This window comes from Branchiostoma lanceolatum, chromosome 12 (assembly GCF_035083965.1).
Source record: "Branchiostoma lanceolatum isolate klBraLanc5 chromosome 12, klBraLanc5.hap2, whole genome shotgun sequence".
Classification (NCBI taxonomy): Eukaryota; Metazoa; Chordata; class Leptocardii; order Amphioxiformes; family Branchiostomatidae; genus Branchiostoma; species Branchiostoma lanceolatum.
The window spans coordinates 11,782,961-11,806,911 of NC_089733.1; the positions used below are offsets into that span (position 1 = coordinate 11,782,961).

The following is a 23,951-nucleotide window of genomic DNA, read 5'->3' on the forward strand; positions in this document are numbered from 1 at the left end:
AAATAGCCAAAAGTGAGGTGTAATTGATGTAATCCACAGATTTCTATGAAGTAAATATATTAAAACCTGCACTCAAGACGAATGACATGCAACGTAAAGTGAAAAGAGCACGGGAAACGCAGCATAAGCTTGACTGGATCGATCCAGCGAGCACAGACTTCAAAGTGCATTTTTTTTGTAACCTCTTTTAAAGATCATAAAAAAACATAAACTTGCTTCACACAGTCAACTTAATACGCTCTGCCATTTTGTCATAATCAAACTAGAGTGGTATACTATTCATTAGAACCAATACTTAAACTCCAAGTGACTTTAACACAATCTTGGTTCTCAAAATTTATTTGGAATCAGACTGGAAATGCCTCGACCGCACCTTACCTTATGTGTTACCTTGACAAGAAACGTTAACATCGGCTAACATAATTCCACAAGGGTACATTATTGATTCCACCACCGCCAACCTGAAAAGATTAATGGAGGTTACGGTTCTTAGTAGAAAATGTGCAGATCTAGACACTTTTAGTGGCGTACCATTTCTCATTTAAGTGTTTCTCGCACACTTTTAGGTAGATTAGCCGAAGGGCTCGGTTAGAGTCATACCACCGTCAAGTTAAGAATATCGTGTTAAGTGTCTTTTCTAATGGCATGCCGGCAGAACATTGGGGAATGGCGAGTATCGAACCCGGGACCTGTTGGTTCCGAGTCCAACGCTCTGACCACTGCAGTCACACCCACGCCACATTCATCAACTGCTTGGCTGATAAAGCAATAAACTTTGCATCCTTCACTGGCTCGTTTGTCCGTTTTGTAGCTTATATGGCAGGGAAAATCGATCATATCGGGTATTTGTATCACTAGGAAATTGGTGCTCATGATTTCCCTTGAGAAGACAATCCTTTAAACGCAGCACCAAGACATCTTTCACGCTGAAGTGTCACGAGCAGAGGAGTGTGCCCGGCTGTTTTTTGACGTGTTTTTAGGCGTTTTTGTCGGGCTTTCTATTTTGTCCTGTTTTTTGTGGGTTGGTGCGACGACAAAACATGACAAAGTAGAAAGCCCGAGAAAAACGCCTAAAACACGTCAAAAACTAGCCGTACCCACTCCTCTGCTTGTTGATCATGAGACCAAAAAATGACAAAGTAGAAAGCCAGGCAAAAACGCCTAAAACACGTCAAAAACCAGCCGGACCCACTCCTCTGCTTGGTGAGACCAACAAAAAAAAAACACAATAATAATAATAACTTTATTGCTCAACAATTGTACAAGGTACAGAGTATGGCATTCACTGGTACATAGATAACATTCTACTAGGCTAATCCACACATGACAAAGTAGAAGTCCCAACAAAAACGCATAAAACACGTCAAAAACTAGCCGGACTCACTCCTCTGCTTGGAGAGTTGCCTAAAGCTATAATTACCAGACTTTCCCGGTAGCTATCATTATTGGTAAATCCGTAAATCGTGCAAAGAAATGGTTTTGATATCGTATGAAGACGTACTCAGGACAGCTTATGACAACTGTGAAAAGTTCGCAGTTATATCTAAACTTTTATGTGTTACAAGAGTCTTTCCAGGAACTTTACATTGCCTAGTCTTTTTCCGGGAACCAGTTACAATTAACTAAGAAATCACTGATCTTGTCTCATCACACTTCCTGATTAGCTGTAAATGGTGGCCTTGAGCAGTTCATGGAAAATACCAGTTTATAGAAAAGAACAGTAAATGAAAAAGGCCAAATCCTGGGGGATATGTAGTAGAATTTACCTGTTTATCGATAAATCAGCACGTTAGTTTCTCATCTTGGACTTGGCTGATAGCACAGGCATCAGTTTAAAATTTCATACTCAATGTGGTTATTATTTTGCACAGTTTGTGGAAATCTCTCAGTGTCTTAAGCTTCCCTCACAGGGGGCCATGTTAGCTCACACAGAATAATGATCACGAAACAAAGTTCAATCATAATTTGTTGCGAGTAAAACTTTCCCACTGGGATGAGAAGTCCAGAAAAGCCGTAAATACGTTCAAAGTTCGCACATTTGCAATACGAGATAAGGCTACGGATTTGTTTCAAGGATAAGGACAGTCTCAGGACACCCTTAAAAGTACATGACGCCTACAAGATCATGACGATCAAGGACCTAAAATCGTGTTAGAAATCCTAAACAGTATCTGTTACATAATGTCTACGTGCTCAGCACCCCGAAATCACCTCAATTTGATTCCAAAACAACAAAAGTACCGTGTCTCTAATATGCTGTAAGCACACATGCTCAACCACACACGTACATACACGCAGACACATGCACACACACACAGACACACACACACACGCAGAAGCACATACGCGCGCACACACACAGGCGCACACGCACAAACGGAGAGAGAAAGAGAGAGAGAGAGAGAGAGAGAGAGAGAGAGAAAGAGAGAGAGAGAGACAGAGAGACTCAAATAGCCCCCCCCCCCCCACACACACACACACAACGGGAGATGGACAAGCACACATAGTTTCGATTTTCAAGTTACTCCACAAGTAGCTCTAGATTTATTGAGGTGAGTACGCCAAGGAAGCTGACCTCTTGCCTCACGCGTCGATTTTCTCAAACAACTTCACAGTATTTGGCATTGATTCACTGCGTAATAGAGCAAACTTGACGTTTGCAGCGACTGTTGCTTCAACTGTTGCTAGTTAGCCAGAGATTGAGTTAACCTTGATCACGTAAACATGGCCGGGAGGCTACTTTATGACGTCATGTTTTGGGAAGGCTTTTTGTCTTAATCTTTAAGCAAACATGAAGTAAGGACGGTTCAGTAACTTCAGACTTTATTGTATGGACTGGCTTGTTAGATTTGGGCAATCACATAAAAATACTGTAAACCATATTGCAAGACCGACTGGAAAGACCTCGGCCGCACATTAAGCGTGTTACTTTGGCAGGTCAGGCTATGTACCCAATTGGTGAGCCCGATAAGGCAATAAACTTGGCATCCTTCGATAGTTTGTCCGTTTTGGGACTTAAATTGCATTTGAAATCAATCATAATGGACGTACGGATCACTAGGATATTCGCGCTCATGATTTCCCTTGAGGAGATTTACAATCTTAAAAGCAATGTCAAGACATCTTTCGAAATATAGTGTCAATACCCCCTTTTTTTCCTTATGAACAGACGTCATTAATCAGTATCAGACCCAGAAGAGTAGAAATATGTTCGAAAAATCATAACATGTTGATATTGCAATCCTTTCTCCTGCTGCTCGTCACATTGGTAACACTGAGCCTAAGATTTACGTCCAGCGCTACTAATAAGCGTACTAAGTCTTGTAGCACTACATGAAGGGCAAGATGACATAAGTTTATATTACATGAAGCCGTACACAACATTGTCGGTAAAAACTTCGCAGTTAAACTTTCTTCTGTTGCAAGAGATTTTTCCAGGAACTGTCCTTTTCCATTAACTGTTCCTTTCCGGGAACTGATCTTTTCCACGAACTGACCAAAGCCGCCACATACACGTGGGTGTTCTTGTCGTATCACACTTTCTAATTAGATGTAAATGGTGGCCTTGGGCAGTTCGTGGAAAAGACTAGTTGACGGAGGCCAATCCCTGAAAAGAAGTAGAATTTACCTGTATATCTAGATCGGCTCGTTAGTTTCACATCTTTGACTTCAAAAAGTTGGCTGATAACACAGACATCAGTTAAACAAGTCATTCTCAAGGTGATCATTAGTTTCCAAAGTCTGTGGAAATAGCTCCGTGTTTTAAGCTTCCTGTCAGGGGGTGAAGTTAGGTAACAAAGAATAATGACCACGAAAACAACGTTCAATCATAACTTGTTGCGAGTAAAACGTTCCCACTGGGATGGGAAGTCCAGGAGATCCCTAGATGCGGTCACAGTTCAGGCATTTGAAGCAAAAAATGAAGCTACGGATTTGTTCAAGGGTAAGATAGAAGTTTATAACAGCCCCAATACACTCTTAAGGGTTTTTAACGCCTACAAGAACGCGAGGATCAAGTCCTAAACAGCAGTTACATAATGCCTACGTGCTCAGCATCTCGAAATCGCTACAATTTGATTTTGAAGAAACGCACGGTGTATCTAATAAGGTGCAACTAAAGCTACAACTACACACACACAAGCAAACACACTCACACAGACGACAACATAAACACACACAAACCACATACATGCAAACACGTATATTGACATACGCACACTCGCAAGCACACACACACACACTTAGCACAGATATGTACACACAACCACATACACACACAAACTACATACAGACACACGCATGCACTCAACCGCACACTGGCACACACGCACACACAAATAGACAAACGCACACACACACACATGTACACACACACACACTGAACGCGCGCGCGCATACATGCACAAACAAGAGAAAGACAGAAAGAAATTCTGAAGCACAAACATTTTCTTTTTTGGAGTTACTCCATAAGAAGTGAAAATCAGTATAAGTTGCATGCACTTTCTTACGTCAAGAAAGCCGTTCTTTTGCCTTAATCATACATTTTCTTAATAAGGCCATGTTGATTTGATTATATGGATGACATCCTCTGGGAAGCCAAAAACTGATGCGAGCGGGCGAATACTATTCGCTTGTTTTTTTTTTTTTAAAGTCACGTGGTCAGGGCTGGCCGAACCAAATCCTTTCATTGCTAATTACAAAAAAATTGGAGAAATTTTTCCCACATTGGATTTCTTCTGTTACAAACAGGTGATTTGAGCAAATAAGAAGTTGTTAGGCACACCGTACATTGTTTTGAGTAAACCGGTCTACATAGTGTATATCTTGTAGGCATATAATTTTGTGGCCTGATGTCCAGATTTCCTGATTCAGACGAGCGACTTTCTAAAGTGTGGACCGTATTTCTGTACTTTCCCTCATAAACATAGTGATTAAAATCAATCAAAACACGTGATGATATCGATTCTACACATGCGAAGACGAGTTCAAAAGCGCGTTCGCGTATGTAGTTTAACCTTGAACCACACAAGTTACCAAAAGAAATAAAGCGCCTTAACTGAACCTGAACTTGACTGAGCTCTGGCAACCTCCTTGTACTTGTACAAGGATGTAGAAAAAATTATGAAATCTCACATGCCCTGTCTTCCAGATGTTTCTGGCATACCGACTCAACTGTAGCACACACGGTACCCTTGAACTAAAGTGACCCAGGGTACCGATGTGAAACTAAGTTAGAAACAAGCTGCAAGCTTCCAAATACCAACGAGCCACAGAGAACAACGTTGAGAAAAGAAATCACAATTTTTTGTTTATCAAAGGAAACATTTTCGGAAATATCACACGGGTATTGTACATAATCAACTAGCAATATGTAGTTTATTTTACGCTCACATGTGTACGTAATACAAAATTGCACTATTGTACTACAGAGTCATTGTGGTTTCACCTATTCTATGCAGAAGATGATTCATTTCAAGTTTCACCATGACATTATGGACTTTGACAATATATGTGGAATGAAGGTCAACGCTGTCACTAAACAACTTGAAAATATTGATATTTTTTTCTTCTCCCAAGAGTGCAATTTGATAAGACATGTATAGTTTGCATTGTATCATAAACTAATGTTTTGGATCCACAACATGAAAATGAAAATCAGGAATACATCCCATCTAATAGCGACAGCTGGAGCAAGGACTAAGGATAGAATGATACACAAATTTGGAATTAGCAATCAGCGTCGACCACAACTACAGCAAATGAGATCAATAAAACGACACTCACCCTAGTGATCTTGTGTTGACACCAACACCAGCAAACACGACAAAAAGCGTAGCGACAGCAAATGTTTGGTGTGTGAGGCCGGTGTGCTGGGGGTAACGTGACAGCCAAGCTTGGGTCTGCCCCTGAACTCCCTTTGTTTGCCTAGAGTCAAGTTCATTTGCTAAATTAGATCATACTCAAATAGAAGACGTCCTCTCGGATGGGACGTAAAGCCAGAGGTCCCGTACGCGAGTTTCATGAGAGCCACGCCCCGAGCATGTTTTCAAGACTGCAGGAGGCTCCCCTGGCGAGCAATGCCATATTGCACTGTGAAGTAGTCCACAAATCCTATGGCATTTTGAAAGGAATTTTGAATGCATTGACAGACTTACAGGCAAAAGCATCGTTTCCTTTTTTGAAGAATTGTTGTTTGACAGCAAATGGTTGAAATTTGGATCTGGCAGGAAATGTATACCCTACCACTTCTGTTAATAAAATGCAGAGTGAACATTGCTTAAATGACCTAATATATTCCACTTTTGTGTTTATGAAGTGGCTTGAATATTGTAATCATTGATTAAGAATAGTCGAAATCTAGGTCAAGTGATCCTCAAAATTCCAAAACCCTTTGCGAGCCTTTAGCGATTGCCGCAATCCCGAAAAGATCTAAATCCGACAATTTGACGGTCGTTTGCCACTTTTCTGAAGACGGCCGGGAGCGGTACTGCAAATTAGGCTCTATTAGGGGATATAGTCCGGCTTCTAAAAATGTGAAACAATGCCACACATTAAATTACTAGTCAGAGAACACTTTCACCAACAGGCCCAGGCATCTTAAGGTACATTTAGAATGACCTTTAAAGCTTTTAATAACGCTAGTAGATATGAGATGGGTCGATTTGTAGGCGCCACGGGAGGAGCCCATGTTACACCGTGGCCAACTGTAGAAGCGCCACCTGTCGTTTCTTGTACGTAATGAGTATGTTAAAGATATAAATGAGCATCGTCCGCTTTCCCTTACCATAGCTATAAACAACAAGCATTATTTTGATTATGATAGCCTAAGAATACCAGTAGTCACTAGATACAGTTCAACTCTTAAAGCCGTTATCGATTACAAAAGCGTTGTTTGTATACTGTGTGTAACGATACTTGGTAACCCAGCACCCCTCAATGGACTCAGTGAATGGAGGCGTGACGCGGCCGTGGTTTTTCTTACCGACCAGTTTTTTAACGTTGTTATGTTACAGTGAAGTTCGCAACGCCCCGGAGGGGTTTACGATTTAGGAGTGTGCTGTCGGGACTTTGCGTGTGCATAGACGAGGAGTAAGACACTTTCCGACAGGACAGGTTTCTGGGTGTGTTTCTAAGACGCTTGTGCTTCTACTTAAGATGTATCGGCTGCTCTGCGTGCTAGTGTACGTGTTGTGCGTGCACGGAGGGATAAGGATGGCGTTCGGACAGACGACTACAGAAAAAACGACCAACTTCACAGAAACAACAACATTTTCAACCGTGGAGCAGGCGACTACGGGTGCGGCTTCCGTTACAACAACGGCACATGCAGGACCTACAACGGAGCAACCGAGCGTTACAGCGACCAGTGCGGCAAGTTCCACCCCACAAGTTACAACCCCTCGAGCCCAAAGCGTGTGCACCGTCGACACAAACAACAACGTGACATGTAACGTCTCACATGGAAACTCAGCCTCAAATTGTAATGATCAAGAAGAGTGGGTTGTCGGAGTTTCCATAACAAACTCAAATATCGATAATGTTTCCGTAATTTTTGACGGAAATGATCAACTTGTTCTTCTCAACGCAGTGAAAACAAACCGTACGGTCACATTTCAATACATGTAAGTTATATTTTGCTTCTTTAGAAACTTCTTGCCCTTCTGTGTTTGTTTGCTTCTATCGCCTTTCAATAATAATCGTTTATAAGAATGTTATAAACTTTACCAAATATTTATGCCTTGGTACATGCGTGCGCACATCCTACAACTTAGTTTTTGTTGTTGTTTTTTACCTAAGAAGCACACTGATAGCATATTCGTCCTTTTGTATTAAAAAGGACCAATGCAACTGCCTAGAAATAAATAATTAGTAAATGAGGTCAGGGAAACTGACGATCACGTCTCAATTCAGGTGTATTTACTGATCTGAACAGATTGCACAGACCACCTCCCAACCTATTTGGCTTGTTTTTATATCCTTCTGCAGGATAAGCTGTTGTTATGCGTCGTCGACGTTCACGGTTGGCGGCGGTCTGTTAAACTCAACAACTTGCAGAGTTACCGTCAGCACCAGTGGTACGACTACGGCGCTCACTTTCGACAAGGACACCCTTGCGCATGTTGCTATTGCTTGTGGCGGAGGGATTGTTCTATTCGTGCTTGTGCTATGTCTACTGGCTACTGTGCGAAACAGTATGGAACAGAAACCAAGGAAATTCAGACGTGAAGAACGGAGCAACATAAGTAACGACACCAGGGCGGAAATACTACAGCCTCAGAGTTATGGTGCGCCTAGAAGGACAACGCTTGATTCTGTCTTTGAAGTAAGCCTGAGTTCTTCTGATCCTATGGCGTCTCCAGAAAGAACTCGAGGCTACGTTAGTGAACTTGGCGTAGACAACCCCAGAGAGGGGCCGTACCGCGCGGATGAATACCACAGGAGGGAGGCTCACGAACACCCCCGCCCAGGTCCCGACAGACGACACAACGACGTTTCATCTGGGCACCCGTCGGCGTTTTTAGCCCAAGAAGACGAACGTTTACGACAATTTTCCCGTTTTGCGGTGCAACCAACGGAATATTACGACAGATCAAACGACGGCCGTGACGTTTGGGGGATGCATCACCATGGAAACGAGTGGGACACGCCCTCTTATCATAGGGGCATACGGTGGGGACCACCGGCTGATTTCGATATGTACTAACGATATTTTTTGCTAGTCAAAGTCTGCAGTTCCTCTTTTAATGTGACTGTGTGATGTCGTTGATTTTTGCTTAAATTTGATATCTACTTCAAAAAGATGAATTATACTAATTATCAACATTCTGACAAAGACATAATGTTGCATCTTGATATTACTTTTGCAGTCATTGCTGATTATTACAAGCCCAGTTCGATTCTTACTTCTAAAGAAGTTGGTCAACGCGAAACTTGTCTAGTGTGTCAGACTCAATAAAGTTTCAAAATGGCGTTCCAGTGTCGTCAATGAGGAATGATTGAAGCGCAAGCTTGTATGTCGGCTTGAAGACCGACCATCCCATTACTTACTTATCTCAACAGGGGTAACTTTCCCAGATATTATCAATTATGGTTCTTTAGCTTTAGAACATTATCAACGATTTATCAGCTTTAATGCATTATCGATGATTTATCAGCTATAGAATAATAGCAATGACTTGTCGGCTTTAGACTATTAGCAATGATTTATCGGCTTTAGAATAGCAATGATCAATTATCTTTAGAACATTATAAATGATTTATCAGCTTTATAACATTAACAATGTTGTATCGGCTTTAGAACATTATCAATACTTAATCATCCTTAGAACATCACTGATCTACCATCTTTAGGACATTAACAATGATGTTTTAGGACATTAACAATTATCAGCTTTAAAACATCATAAATGATCTATCAGCTTTGAAATAACTGATCTATCATCTTTTATTTTATTAGAACAATAACAATGATTCATCGTCTCTGTCGAGTCAAGTCAACGTTTATTGCAATGAATTAATCGACTTTAGAACATTATCACTAGTGTATCAGTTTCGGCTGTACATCCGGGTGCCCAGGGCGGCCGGAGGCTGGCTTCGTCATCTCCCAGTGCTGTCGACTCGCCCTGTGGTGACAGAGGAAAATTAAGTCTAGATCTGCACCGCAACATCACTATCCCTCACTTGACGGATCTTTCTGTACAGCTATAAAGTGGCCACTATTACTGGCGCCACACCGTCTAGAGGGTGGAAGCAGCGTTAGGCAAGCAATCAAAAGACCCTTAACATTTTGAAAATCGAGAAACGCGATGTTAACGGAGATGCAATACTTTTGTTTTCAATCACTGATGAATGATAGTGGATGCTATCTGAAACGTCTGATTCTTCAGGGAATTTAATTTTATTCAGTTGTTTGACTCATCTTTAATGTTCTTCCTGGCCGGATGTCCTTGTAACAACTTTCGTAAAACGTTATTTGTTTGTTTGTATTGCATACCCGGTAAACCGCCTCATTGCAAAACACACCAGGTTTGTGTTGAAGAGCACAAGCTGCATGCACATCCGGACAGATTCTAATTGTAGATATCACTGCAGCATTACGAACAATGGGAAAAGAAAGGCCAGATGTCCTTACTTGTTCCTGTTCGGTTCCAGCATGCTGTCCTTCAGAGCTCCTCCCCAGGGCACGTGTTTCTTACTGGCCTCTCCAAGTTTTCCACCTCGCTCTGGGGACAGCTGAACACCACATAACGACAGCATGTGAACAGTGTTATACTCTTACTTTGCTTTACTTACTTACAACTTCTCCTCGCTAATCCAAAATTTCCCAAATCCCACGCTGAAAAGCAGTGCATTATTGTTGAGCCATTCGCTCTGGCGAAAAATACAAAATTCAATATAACGTTGGGTAACATAAATTCGTGGGGTACTTAAATTCGGGATTTTTCGAAAACGGGGTATTTAGGGATATGTGCTAGATGCAACATCAGTAATACCGCTAGAAATGCAAACTTGACAGACTAACGTATTCAGAACACTGTCTGAAAAGCTTCGATAACCATGCATTAGAAGGCGACGAGGACAAAAACTCTCCGTCCCTTATTGGAACAGTCTGAGGGCTTCGTGGGAGAATCACACTGCATCGTTGTCGGCTGGTTAATAAGACAAATGTCACACCCGCTTCCTGCTAAACATAATCATTTACAAGACAACTTATTTTCTTAAAATTGCTGACCTGCAATTGGACTCTAAGTGTGATCAATCATCAAAACCCCTCTTTATTGCTACAACCTACGGCACGTGTATTTTCCCGCCGCCATATCATTACCCAGAATCCTGTTGTCAAGCAGACGACAAAGGTTTGTGAGGAACACTTTTTTGTCTAAATGTTGCGTGTGATTGTGGACTGAGGACGATATTTTCCTCAAAGTTTGCTCCTAACACTACAAGGAATACATGGACACAGTAGTATTATCAATGCTACGGCATCCGGCTAACTCTCCATGAATAATGTACACGTTGCCATGCATGACGGTGGATGTCGACTTTGACGTTCTATAGCTACCGACTCAACACACGGGTTGTTCCCGTAGGCCTGATGTGTGCGGTACGGCCGTTTTTTCGTGTATTTTTTTACTTGGACACGTCTATATCCATAGCACTCTCCTCAAGCCAAGGATGGAACGAATAGCTGCTGTATTAAATGTAATTAGCGGCAAGATATTCAAGACGAATCTTCTCTCCCGAATTAATGTTCACCCCTGCCCGACAGCACCGTCATTGTGCGTGCGGCGGACGGTAGTTTCAAGTTGAAATATTATGGTGTCAGCACGACTAGAGACAAAATCTACCATATATATGATTAGTGCAAAGATAGTACATGATACTGACAGAATAATAGAAAAAAAGGATGGTTTATTGTTCTGCTAGATTGATTTCAGTCAACCATTATCGGAAAAATCCCGAATTTATGTTACCCAACGTTACACATTTCTTACCCATTTGGATTGAAAAAAAGTAATCGAAGAACTTTCCTTGTTGTGCACCCATGATTTATGAGTGATGTAAGGAACGATTCGTGTAAAATACCCTTCCCACGGCACAACATCAGCAGTTGACAGGGATTTGGACAGATAACCTTTAGACTATGAGTCAACAACCCTGACCACAAGGTCACACGACGCCACCTTATGTTCGATAACCTGTAGAATTTTTTCCTTTCAAGGCATCCTCATTTGAGGTGAAGCATAATGCTTTTTCAAGTAGCTAGCTAGTGGTAGTGCAATGCAGCTTCGCTACGGCTCGCGTTTTTGGCCCAGCACACCGGGTCACCCCCTACTCTCTACTCTACCAGTAAAATACTTTTATTATATGTACCTCCTCCGATATGGCCCGGATGTGGTGCGGCTCGAAGCCGCAGCAGCCGCCGATGTACCGCACGCCCAGATCATACGCGGCACGAGCGAAGGCGTGGGCTTCAAACCGGGTGAGCTGCCGGGGTTCCAAGGCTGGGGAAAACGAAAATAGAACATATATAAAGCTTAAAACATGTCAAGTCTGAAAATCTTAGCAAAACCTTTTTTAGTTTATATGGTTTATAATAGAGAGAGGGAGAGATGAAAAAGAGAGGGAGAGAGGTCTATGACGTATAGAATGATGTCATCAAGGTTCTATGTAGATTTGTGCTTGTCATGAAAACTGCTGGAAATAAATTCAACAGTAAAAATAAAGATCACTGAACTCTATTCTAATTTTACGTCGCACCCATCTTAGTTTTCATCATCTTCAGAATCCTCTGATGACCATCATTATATTCGTGATTGGCTATGAAAAAAAGTTTACAAACATTTCTTGACATGCGTTTACGACAATGTCGTTTCTATATGAACGTCTTCTTACCAAAAGGACACTCAGGCAACATTTGGTAACCTTCGTCTTCATTCTCCACCTCCGGGCAGTGGAAGCCCAGTGGCTGCATCATCAGGTACGGAGAGAGACCCCGTTTGTCCAGTTCTGTCTTCATCAGTTCCATGGTCTTAAGGGACGTGTTGGGGTCGAACAGACAGTTGAGACCGATGACGTCGGCCCCTTTGAGTGTTTGAAAGTTAAATTTACAGTCATTTCAATAAAAATTGGATCTTTATTTGTATAATCATGGCAGACTTATCAGTTTGAATTTTGTTGGAATTTACATTGGTTGGCTCTATAAAATTTGCATATAGAATCCCAATCATAGCATTGATTAAACACAGAAAGGCATTTTATCGTAAAAATCTGTCCTCAGATTAGTATAACATATGGTGTATAGGGCGGCGCCCACCATAGTTTCTTTAGCCCTTTGGTCATACAGCTGAGCAAGCAAAGACATTACTGCAGTAGGGGGTAATTTACTGGTAACAGTACTAACCCTGTGTGATCAACGTCCAAATGCGTATTCTGAGAGCTAAGCCAGTTTGTACCATTCTTTTAAAAAGTCTTTTGTATGGGTTGGGGAATTGAATCCTTGACCTGCCGCGATTTTATTTCAAACAGACAAACACGATTGTTTAATTTTTCCCAGCGAGCAAAGACAGTTGCTTCTATGCACACCAATACGTATTGTGCAGAATGCAAGAGTGTAACAGGGTGTTATAACATAGTGCATCAAGTCATATTGTGTCTCCTTGTGTTATCATAATAACCAAGGGGGCTCTATCAAATGTTGATAGGTATAACCTTGTTTGTATTACAAGTGCAAATGGATCCATTCTTACCGGCATCGGCCATTCTCACTGCGCACTCCCCTGCCGGTACTTTCGCGCAGTCCCCTTTAGGCCCGATCCGTAACGTACATGCTACGGGCTTCCCTTTGGTCTTCATCAGCTCTATGGCCCACTCCGCCTCTTCCACGTGCCCTAGGAACTATTCACGAAAATCAGGAGTCACTGAAAGCTCGACATTGTAGATTTATGGCTGGTTTTAACCCTCTCCCTATTGCCTAACCCAATAGCCAATGCAAACTTGGTGCCAAAATGCTACTTAAGCAGGGAGAAGTTAATTTTGTGGATGACTGTCTCGACATGAGGAGAATCCCAGATTATTCAAAACGGGACTTACATCGATCACCTAGCAATAAGAGGTGAAAATCGTTGTCGACTCACGTGACTTTCCTCGACCAATAGGAGGTCAACCTGCGTCGTCTTGGTAACCAACGTGACTTACCCCATCATTTAAGATTTTTATCACTTGACTTACCTCGGCCAATAAGAAGTCTAAGTCGTGGTCTATGAAGGCCTGCATCTGCTTGGCGTACTCTTGTTGCACGGCCTGCTTCCCCTTCCCGTCCAGGTAGGAGGGGGTCGGCGACATCGCCCCACACAGAAGCACGTCTGCACCCCCCACCACCTCCTTCAGAATGGTACAGGCCTTGTCATTTAGCTCTTTGCACTGCGAAACAAAACAGTGACCTTATATTGTGTTAACACGTGACGTCATAGTCGCCATTTTGGATGGTTAAACTAGAAGAGTCACACATATATCTTTAGATGTGACAACTCTCACTGTAGAAAAACAGGTGTAAATACATAAAAGATTGCTTATAGATAAGATAATGAAACCCACGTCTAGCAAATCCCCATTCGATTGTAACAAGATATCACCGATCTACTCATGTTAGTAGAATCATATAAAATTTAGGATTTATTTTTAGAAAATTCTATTTTGTAATTTGTAGATAGCTGCGTGAGAGTCGCTGTACTTTTGTGTCAATTATGCTTCTATAGATTTACCTGGGTGTATGTAATAATGACGTAACTGCAATCAAAGTCGATTTGCCTGGCAGATACAAATGTATCAGATTGAACCATCCATCGTGGTGGACAATACTTACGTCATTATCACGTGAGTGCAAACAACCTATAGGATACGCAACACATCAGTAGTAGTAATGGAAGTAGTGATCTGCAACCGATGGGGAATAATTGTCATGTGGACAACATCGGAGACTCAAGCCATACATGTCGTATTGAAAAAAAAAATCATGGTATTGACCAAGAATTTTCGAAAAGATTAAAAGAGCAGAATTTCATTTCAACACTCATTTCACAAATCCCGTTCCCAGGGTTATTACCGTGATTGTCCGCCCGGCCTCGTGCCCAGGCATGGTCAACTTGTCGTCTGACGAGTAAAAAGTTGAAGCCTGCAACACATCTGCGCCTGCGTGGAGGTACTCTCTGTGTAGAGATTCCACTGAAAAACAACAACATTGAACTAGGCTTTAAATCTTTAAATATGACCCCATGTGCTACTACTCTTAATAGCCTTAGATGTTTGTTCCCTAGGGACTGATGCTGAAAATATACACGAGCCAATGGGGCAAACAGGTGAGTTCAAGGATATGACAAAGCTAAAGCAATTACCAATTCGCTAGGAACCGAGCCTAAGACGAAATAGAATAAAAATACAATAGAATATTCATGTAGCACAGATGTAATAAGCATCTGACCCCCTGGTTCTGAAAGATAATTCACGGCCAAATTATCGCTGAGTATGCCTTATAGGAAGCTACTGTAATTAGATCAACCTTGTCCACATGTCCCTTGATAGAATTTACGGTCCCTTTAGGCTCCATATCCGGGGTGATAATACATTTTTCTTAAAATGATACTAATTTCACGTTAATCAACAAGCTCCAGTTTGGTCAACATCAGTAATACTATTGTCAGATATTGTACCGTATAGATATGCTATTTTATGAAGGTATCAGCAACAAGAACAATACGATAGTTCTACATATTGGTACTTCAGCATTGCATTTCCGTGTTTTACATAAATCAATTTCCCTTACGATTTCACAGATGTCAGGCTTAAACGTTTAATTGAATACCCGCTTCTGGATGTTCTATGACGACTTCCGGTGTCCATGGCCCGGCTAGAACGTATCCACGTCTCTCCAAGGTAAAGACGTAACTTCCGTCCCCAACCACCGGCCCCTCACACAGGCGCTCTAACAGACCCTTCTTCCTTATCTGGAGGAACAGGATAAAGAATACAGGCTTCTTATAACAGAACCTCGAACGCATTTCATTTACCTGGTTGACTTTGCGGTGACACTCCAAAGCTAGGATCATCGGTTGCGCTTGGGACCGCATCCTTGCTGTAACATGTCTAATGGCTTACTGATGGCACAGCTCTGAAAATGCTATTAAAATGCTCTGCAATATTTCGTATGTTTATAACTTATTAACGTCCCATATCCATGTGTCCATTGGCTGAAATAATCGCTTAAAACCCCACGATATTCACGAAATGACGCTATGCACTAACACACGAGTCACTGAAAGTTATAAAAGTCATGAACACTTACTGGATCAGGGGCGCCATCTTTGTTCATTGCAGCTGACCTGCAGAGTTTCCGAACGCCATGACTGACAGCCGACACAGAAGGTTTCTGCAGTAAACCCTGGTGTCGCAATGTCTTCGATAAACGAGAGAGGTAAAGAGACATGGTGTAACCTGAGGAAGACGGGATAAACAAACCTGTTATCATTCCCGAAACAAAGACATCCTAAGAGGTAATTATGTACATAATTACACAGGTGTGTTTTTAGGTCAATTGTTAAATGCCGCAATTACTGTAAATGCAGAAATGTATGCGGTGTCTTTATGTTCGCGGTTTTCGCGGCGACGTTTCACCGCGAACTTAATTTTTGGCCAATACTGTAGCAGTATGTGACTATAGCGCTGCCGCGAACTTAAACCACCGCAAACACTAGCTCCATTCTCGCCTTGGCGCGAAATAAAAACCACGCGAACTTAAATGCATTTACAGTAATTGTGAATCCAAATAAAGGTCCAAACATCGAGTGCGTTAAATAACCCATCACACTTATTGTTTTGCCTTACTGAGGCGTTCTATCGGTTATACAGTGCAATCACCGTTTCAATGATTAGCATATTACCTTAAAAACGTAGTAACTGTACTCCCTGGTCTTATGAACGTTTCATAAAAGCAATTTAATATCTTTATAAGATTATTGTCATAAGCTTACAGCGGTCGGCTATCCGGCGTATCTTTTCATGGAAACAACAAGAAACAGGAGTCTCTAATCATGTTAGATCAGACGACTCAAGTAACTCGTTTGACCTGCTTTCGCCTGACCTGGGTATGAACCCCTCCCCCCCACTAGTGCACACCCCACGCCTACTTATGAAAACAATGGACCGGCTTTTGGTGAAGATGTAGGTATGACGTTGAAAATAGAAGGTAAAGATAGTTGCTTGCACCTTAATAGATCGATTTTTTTCTTATATTGACATGCAATGAACTGCTTTCTCTCCGATTGTTTGAGAAAAAAAAATAGGAAGTAAACTTTGTATAGACCACAAGCAGCATGTACACAGTGCTACTACGATGTGACTTACTAGATGAATATACATTAAACATAGCGTTACATAGCGTATACATGTAACGCTATGTTTAATGTATATACATGTAGTAAGTCACATCGTAGTAGCACTGTGTACATTCCGTGAACCAAAGGTGTCTCCAAGGAAATGTCAAATATCCATGTGGAACAGAATACAAAGAAACCGTACCTTTCTCGGCTGTCTCCGCAACGTGCACTATCTATGTGAGCACACAGAGCCGGTACCCGGCGTTTGTAAACAAAATTGCAGCTTGGGGCAAACAAAGGTCAGAGTGCATCAGGCATTATTTCATTAGAACTGGTTTTCACCGGTTGGGCTAGATATTTGTCCCTCCCATAAACCTATTAGGTACCGCCTTTCTCGTAGTATCATGCAAATGACTCCGCCAATTGAGGAACCATTATTTACTTATCTAGAGGCTGAACATATTAAATCAGCATTATGTGAGTGTGTGTGTGTGTGTGTGTGTGTGTGTGTGTGTGTGTGTGTGTGTGTGTGTGTGTGTGTGTGTGTGTGTGCGTGTGTGTGTGTGTGTGTGTCAGTGTGTGTGTGGGGGGGGATGTCAATCGATATCTCTTTCTACACATTAAGTGGTGATCATCAGCGAGAGATACGTTAGTTTTATATTTGCTTATGTATATATAGCCTTCCGATATGTAATAGTTCCCATTATATGCAAAGTCGTAGTTACGTAGTCCAAGTTAAAATATCTGATTACAACGACTTTTCCGCTTCATGTCAGCTTACAAATATAAAATTTTATGGATTCTTTTTAAAAAGATTGATCCATAGATTTATTCTTCTTTCTTTGAATGTCTGGTTGCATGTGATATCGAGAAAACTGGAGGGTGTTGAAGTTCTGTCAGTTGTCACGTTAACTAACAAAAGCTGTAACTCAAAAGGGTAGCAGGTAAGGGTTAGGGCAAAGTATCGGTAAAGGTAAGGTACACCTATTGACATAAGTTGTTTTGCTGATTTTGCAAAAGATAAATTGATTGTGTTTATTTTTGACCGAACATGCACAGCTAACTGACACACAGGCCAGACAACATGATCTACTTGACTTGATGATTTGACATGTTGCGATAATATATAACTCAAATTTTGGAGACAAAATCTCATAGTGTTGGCTAGTTTCTGACTGACGAAAGGACACTAGGTTGTAATTAACATCTTGAAACATATCAGCTAGGCACAATTAATTACGTCGTTGTGCACATATTGATTAATAATCAAAATTTAGAAGGATGATGTGGAATCATAAGTATCCTATAAGAACTTTGAGCTTGCAAGGGTTTTAAAGTCCACCGCCACAGTGAATTGCATACCTGGTCTATAATTGTCACAATGTGTACACAAAGATGGCGACAAGGTACAAACATCATGTGGCATGTGGTCCCTGAATGACGTGCTGTGCAAAGGGTACGACACACTCAGCAGACTGCATCGATGCCAGGTGAGTCCTACTGTATGGGGTGAATGTGCTCATTCCTATGGTACATCGACAATCTCTGTGGGTTCTAAACACCTCTTATGCAGGTTTTAACAATTAGTGGCTTCAAAGCAATCCCCGTCATTTTTGAATGCTATTACGGAAGTTGACTAAGTGTCTCAACTGTGGTAAGGTATAAGGTAGTGTAAGGTAAGGTCAAAGGTCACCTTCCTCAGAAAGTCGGGAGATCTTTGGGTCCGTATTGTTGCTAGATACACTGATCTTTCTATAAGTGACCTATCTCTTGGGCCAAAAGATACGGACCTGAGCCTGCAATTTCGAGGGCGGAATAAAACGATTTTGTAGTTCGCGATCATGTTAAATTCGTTCGTGAAACCTGTTCTAGTATTTGTGAAACCATACAACAGAACATGAAACTTACCAAGCGAATAAAATCTGCATCGGTCATACAAACGTTGACATTTCAATCGTTTCTCTTAAAATTCAGAATCTGAGTACCATTATACGGGGGACTTCAAGGTGACGGATGAGGTCAAAGCTGACTTCGAGAAGAATGGCTACGTCATCATCAGGTCAGAGGTCATTTGATCTTCACTCAGTCAATGTTTTCATGGCATTGGTCCGACGATCAATGTAATAAATGTTCTAGACGATAAATGTACGCGGACTATGACTGTACCTCTGGACCTAGACTACAGGGGGTCGAGTTGCACGCTACTAGGTAGGGTTGTCGTCTTTAGAACTGGACGTTAAGCCGTGGTTCACTGTTTATTGTACTTGTCAAAAAGAGCTAGAGAAATCAACCAATTGGTTCCAACTGCGCATGCGCAGCGAAATGCATTGTTGGTAATATTTTAAAGTGGAAGGCCGTTGACACATAAGAAGCAAAACACGTTTGGACGCTTCAAGTTTAGCATGGTCGTGACATGAACTGCTTACAAGTTAGGGGCCTTCACCTTTGACATATTACCCACAATGCATCTTGCTGAGCATGCGCAGTTGGAAACATGCCTCATTTATTTCGCTAGTTGTACAATGAACCTGTATATACTGTACATATCGTCTGTCTTTCCTGTCACGATCAGTGGGCTTTTTAAGTTCTTCAAAGAGCTAAACTGGAAGTTAAGATCACCTCCATGGGATGCATCGGCAATATTTTTATCCTGCTCACCGCAGGTCTCTCATGAGTGATGAAGAGATGAGGAAGTTGACGGAGGCTTTAGAGTCGGATGATGGGGTGAAGACCAAAACCTACGGGCGAGACGACACACAGGGAAGGAAGACCAAGACTGTCCTGTGGAACAATGTGGGTAATGACATCACCGGTGTGGTGGCCAGGACGGAGAAGGTGGCGGGAACTTTTGAACAGGTACTTCTTGTTCAATCATTTACTACATACGTCACCACAAAACAAGGACAGTCGTTACTTCAACCTAGATAAAAACGGGATGACGTGTTTGGGCGGTATAGATGAGTGAAGTCATTCAATTGGCTCAAAAAAAATGGAATTGGAAGTAGTCATGTACAGAAACGTATTGCCGTGACGTCATTTGTCAGTCTGTCCCCATGTTGGTGTCCAGCAGCATTTCCGTGGAGAAATTTGTCATACGTAACGGGATACCACTACGGCAGATATCGTTTGCTGCACATGTAAAAACTGACTTTAGACCTTTGTTTCGTATGTATCGACAGAGAGGAGGGTACAATGTTGACTTGAAATTAGACTGTCAGAGAATTCTTCTTGGTCAGCGGAGGTCATTGGATCCATGGATATCTTGTGTTTTCTTTGCTGTTTACATGTTGTTGTTGTTGTTGTTTACTCAGCTTCTTGGAGGTGAGGTATATCATTACCATTCCAAGGTCATAATGAAGGAGGCCCGTACAGGAGGCGCACATCTCTGGCATCAGGACTATGGGTAGGCTACTTCCACCTACACAAATAAGCCCCTATGTGGTTTTAATATACAAGATACTAAGAAACAAACACTGTGCCTCTTATGATAGTTTTGTTATGCGTCAATGATATAACATCGTAGGGCATTGGAATCTAGTGTTGTTATTTTATTCCTTTCTCACGTGGCTTGCAGTCATCATGGATGAAGAATTATATCTGAGCAACTTTCATTAATGGATATTTTAGTTCTTGGCCTTGAATCACTCTTCTTTTTATTGACAACTAACGCACTGTTTACAAACTTCCATAGAAACCATAGAGCCACTATTCTTGCTGTATATCGGCAAATACAACTCTTCAGAGGAGTAAATGTGAGAAAGAAATATTTGTAACTGAAATATTTCCATTCCCAGCTACTGGTACGAGAATGGCTGTATGTACCCTACTATGGGAACGGTGTGGATCGCAGTTGACAAGGCCGACAGGGAAAATGGGTGCCTCAAGGTAATCACAGCTTGTCTTATCCACACAAAAACATGGAAGTGACCACACAAAATCATGAAGTGACCAAGTAACATCGGGGTAACCCATGCAACAGACGGTTACGACCTGAAAATTGAAAATACAAGCATCAAAATGATACAATGCTAAACTTTCTTCCAACACTAAGATATTCACGAGTCATTCACGGATCGAATTTTCGACGACCACTGTGCATTGTATTATGATTACTACCAACACAGATGAGCTTTCATTATAAGCATCAAATGAATTATAACAAACAATAATAAAAGTACGTAGAGCTGCAGAAATCACTTTAAACAGACTGAATAGTCTAGTATTTTGACAATGCACAATCAACGAAGTTTTTTGTCTTAGATACCCACTTGTTTGCTTTTTCATTTATTTGTTTGTTGTGTTTTATTTAGATCATCCCTGGGTCCCACAAGGCGGGCAGAGTTGACCACAGCCATGTCGGCGACCAGGCAGGAGCGGACCTAGAGAGAGTGTCACAGGTAGGAAGCATTTTTCTCTGTCAGGATGACTGAATGACCTGTTTTGATTTTTGCGACACTTTCTTTGGGTATCAACGAGCGTTGCTCCTCCTTGCCACAAGGTGGTGTTGCAATAACAAGGAAGACGGCAGCTTAGAAGCGTCAGTGAAGAAATATGGTTGTGTATACTAAGAAAGAATCTTACGTTTGAATAGCTCACACCCCTTTCCACGAGGGTGGCAATCTCCCTGCTTGCTAGAATTTTACAAAGTGCTTAACGAGTTTTATGGATGAAAAATCGAATCTTTTTACGCTTTGAGAATGTTTTGTTGTCTTTTCAGTCATACCTTTGCATTTGCATGATATTCCAATCACCAGGTCGAGGGATACACAAACCCAATTTTAGTCGCATCGAGATCGCAGGGCAATCACCTAGCCTCCATAGCAGGCTCTGAACCGGCCTTTTGGGGGGCTAAATAATACACCTTTTGCAGCCAGCCCGTAACCATCAGCCTTCCGTAACCATAACGGGTGGCTAATGGTTACGGGCTGGCTGCAAAGGGTGTATTATCTAGCCCCCAAAAAGGCCGATTCAGAGCCTGCTATGGAGGCTAGTAATCACCATCTAGTGGAATGGGAGTCTTACCAACCTGTTAAACCATTCACAGAATTACAGCACCACTGTGGCAGTAAATATTCTCACGCTAACGGCGGCTAACCGTTTTGTTGTTTTCACAGCTGGAGAAGGCACTGGGCCTGTTCCATGTGGAGATAAACCCGGGAGATGCGCTGTTCTTCCACTCCAACATCCTGCACCGCAGCGACCAGAACAGCAGCGACAGGCGCAGGTTCGCTCTTTCCTATTGGCTGTTTGAACATGACGTCACAACTAGCTATATAACAAAAATGCGTTTCTTTGCGTTCATGTAAGATATTGGCCGCCGCCATATTGGATCAAAAACGGCCGATCTATCTTTTCGGACGCACAGGTAGCTGTCCCAATGGTACTAATAAACTGCAAACTGGGAGGAATTTGTATGATCACGCTACTTGGCCGAAAATTGGCCCAGAATGTGTAGCAAAGGGTCAATTACCTTAGTCGTGTCAAAAGCTTTGTTGTTACTTTCTACACGATTTCCGTGTTGGCTAGCCTGAATTCCATCAAGCCTCCTGTGACCGCTCGCCGCCCTGTAACCGCCTTGCAAGTCCGCGGGGAGGGGACAGAAATCCCCGGACAGCTGGAGTTTGCGTTATACAGACAACGTGTTGGCCATGCAGCAGTTCATGTTAACGGTGGCCATTGGAGGCAAAAGAGAAGGGAGGGGGGCAGATTGACATCGGGGGCTAAGGGGAACGACGGGTAAAGCGGAAAAAGTCTCGTGGGGGGGGGGGTGTACAGTAACCTAGGTCAGAAATGAAGCAACGCCTTTGCACATCAGAAAAATAATACGATACTGTTGATCAAGTACAAGTCTCTTATGCTGTGTTAAAATAATGCTTACCTTATTGTCCAAACCACCATCATTGAGGTCCAAATGATGATACTCTATCTATGACTTGCTGCAGATGGGCCTTCCTCGTTGCTTACAACCGTGCTGATAACAACCCTGTTTACAAACACCACCATCCTCAGTACACGCCTCTCAGCAAGGTAAGTTCAGCCTTTAGGGAAGCATTTATCTAACTGTTATCTAACACGCAAACCTCTTTAACGTTACTGTAAGTATACACCTTTTCCTAAAGTTACTACTGTGATTCATGTTCGCGCAGATTTGGACCGTCGTGTGTATATCTGCCATCAGTGCTTTGATATCAATTAGGAGAACGTAAATACTGTTGAATAGTTACTTTTATCAACATTTTTCCACGTTTACAGCCTACTAGAATGCATATCTTGAAAAAGCTGTACCTCCATTTTTACCAATGTACTGATAGTGATGCTACTGTGATGGTATATCAGTCGTAACCTACATGAACTTGGCTTATGAAAGTTATACAAAAGGTTGAAAATGGTTATGTAATAATAAGCCATACTGAGTTTTATATGCTTTACAGCTTCCCAACTCCGCAATCATGGAGTGTTCTACAGCGACTGACTTAACTGGAAAGGACTTCTTCTCACTGGATAAAGACTTCTCATTGGGGTCCTTGGACAACAAGGCATAGATAGGGGACACAACTGTTTCAATACATGACAGCATGCATGTAGCACTATGGGGAAGTGAAGAAAAAAGGTGTCATTATCTCAGTAATCAAAACATCAGACCATAAAAACGTAGCCTCCAATACTAACCTGTTATGTCAACTGTTATCATACGCATTTCCGACAACATCTACATGGCTAATCTACAAATAAACCCCCTAACCAAAGCCCTTAGATTGGTCCTATAGGCTTCAAACACCGAGTTGTCATGGGGGTGCCGAAACCCCAGATGGAGACAGGTCGTTTATTTTAACAAATTCAAAAAATACAGAGTCTTTCCTACCACAGCCACCCCTATACTGCACGGATTGCACACAAAAATCCCACCAAGACAAGGATTTTATGGTTTAAACCCTTGTTTTCACTCTCTCAACATGGGGTCTAGGCGCAGGCGCCAATTGTTGCGCCCCCCCTCGATCCAACATATTTCCATGATGATTATGATTGTGGAGAAGACAGTAACTCGCTCAAACATCGCTACTGTGACATGTGACCAAGCTC

At 42.0% G+C, this 23,951-nt stretch overlaps 4 protein-coding genes across 4 annotated transcripts in view; 2 read left to right on the top strand and 2 right to left on the bottom strand.

Annotated features, from left to right (window-relative positions):
* Positions 1–6,229, bottom strand: part of LOC136446647 (prokineticin receptor 2-like) — a 32,362-nt gene extending 26,133 nt beyond the window's left edge. Inside the window, exon 1 of the mRNA XM_066445132.1 lies at positions 5,785–6,229. The gene's annotated coding sequence lies outside the window, so the exon portion shown is untranslated. The remainder of the gene's footprint in view (positions 1–5,784) is intronic.
* A 765-nt stretch (positions 6,230–6,994) lies between these two features.
* LOC136445927 (uncharacterized) lies at positions 6,995–8,970 on the top strand. Its single transcript, XM_066444161.1, has 2 exons — positions 6,995–7,622; positions 7,987–8,970. The coding sequence occupies exons 1-2, from the start codon at positions 7,156–7,158 to the stop codon at positions 8,702–8,704; spliced, it is 1,185 nt and encodes a 394-aa protein (XP_066300258.1). The 5' UTR covers positions 6,995–7,155; the 3' UTR covers positions 8,705–8,970.
* A 510-nt stretch (positions 8,971–9,480) lies between these two features.
* Positions 9,481–18,800, bottom strand: LOC136445926 (betaine--homocysteine S-methyltransferase 1-like). The gene is made up of 10 exons (XM_066444160.1): positions 18,780–18,800; positions 15,842–15,990; positions 15,362–15,503; positions 14,606–14,724; positions 13,732–13,923; positions 13,251–13,398; positions 12,397–12,585; positions 11,875–12,005; positions 10,133–10,233; positions 9,481–9,623 (listed from the first exon to the last, which is right to left on the bottom strand). The coding sequence occupies exons 2-10, from the start codon at positions 15,980–15,982 to the stop codon at positions 9,539–9,541; spliced, it is 1,248 nt and encodes a 415-aa protein (XP_066300257.1). The 5' UTR covers positions 15,983–15,990; positions 18,780–18,800; the 3' UTR covers positions 9,481–9,538.
* LOC136445928 (L-proline trans-4-hydroxylase-like) lies at positions 17,497–23,510 on the top strand. The gene is made up of 9 exons (XM_066444162.1): positions 17,497–18,361; positions 18,846–18,930; positions 19,535–19,727; positions 20,183–20,274; positions 20,666–20,756; positions 21,182–21,268; positions 21,986–22,095; positions 22,814–22,898; positions 23,303–23,510. Exons 1-9 carry the CDS (start codon positions 18,355–18,357, stop codon positions 23,411–23,413), a joined length of 861 nt encoding a protein of 286 aa, XP_066300259.1. The 5' UTR covers positions 17,497–18,354; the 3' UTR covers positions 23,414–23,510.
* Positions 23,511–23,951: the final 441 nt, after the last annotated feature.

What these genes read in the sequence shown, in the direction of transcription:
- LOC136445927 (XM_066444161.1), top strand. Translation starts at nt 7,156, where the DNA reads ATGTATCGGCTGCTCTGCGTGCTAGTGTACGTGTTGTGCGTGCACGGA. An exon ending in ACGGTCACATTTCAATACAT is followed by an intron (nt 7,623 to 7,986) that starts GTAAGTTATATT and finishes ATCCTTCTGCAG; the next exon opens with GATAAGCTGTTGTTATGCGT.
- LOC136445926 (XM_066444160.1), bottom strand. Translation starts at nt 15,982, where the DNA reads ATGTCTCTTTACCTCTCTCGTTTATCGAAGACATTGCGACACCAGGGT. An exon ending in GTTGCCTGAGTGTCCTTTTG is followed by an intron (nt 12,006 to 12,396) that starts GTAAGAAGACGT and finishes CGTTTTCCCCAG; the next exon opens with CCTTGGAACCCCGGCAGCTC. An exon ending in CTGGAACCGAACAGGAACAA is followed by an intron (nt 9,624 to 10,132) that starts GTAAGGACATCT and finishes CTGTCACCACAG; the next exon opens with GGCGAGTCGACAGCACTGGG.
- LOC136445928 (XM_066444162.1), top strand. An exon ending in CTCTGGCATCAGGACTATGG is followed by an intron (nt 20,275 to 20,665) that starts GTAGGCTACTTC and finishes TTCCATTCCCAG; the next exon opens with CTACTGGTACGAGAATGGCT. An exon ending in ACCTAGAGAGAGTGTCACAG is followed by an intron (nt 21,269 to 21,985) that starts GTAGGAAGCATT and finishes TTGTTTTCACAG; the next exon opens with CTGGAGAAGGCACTGGGCCT.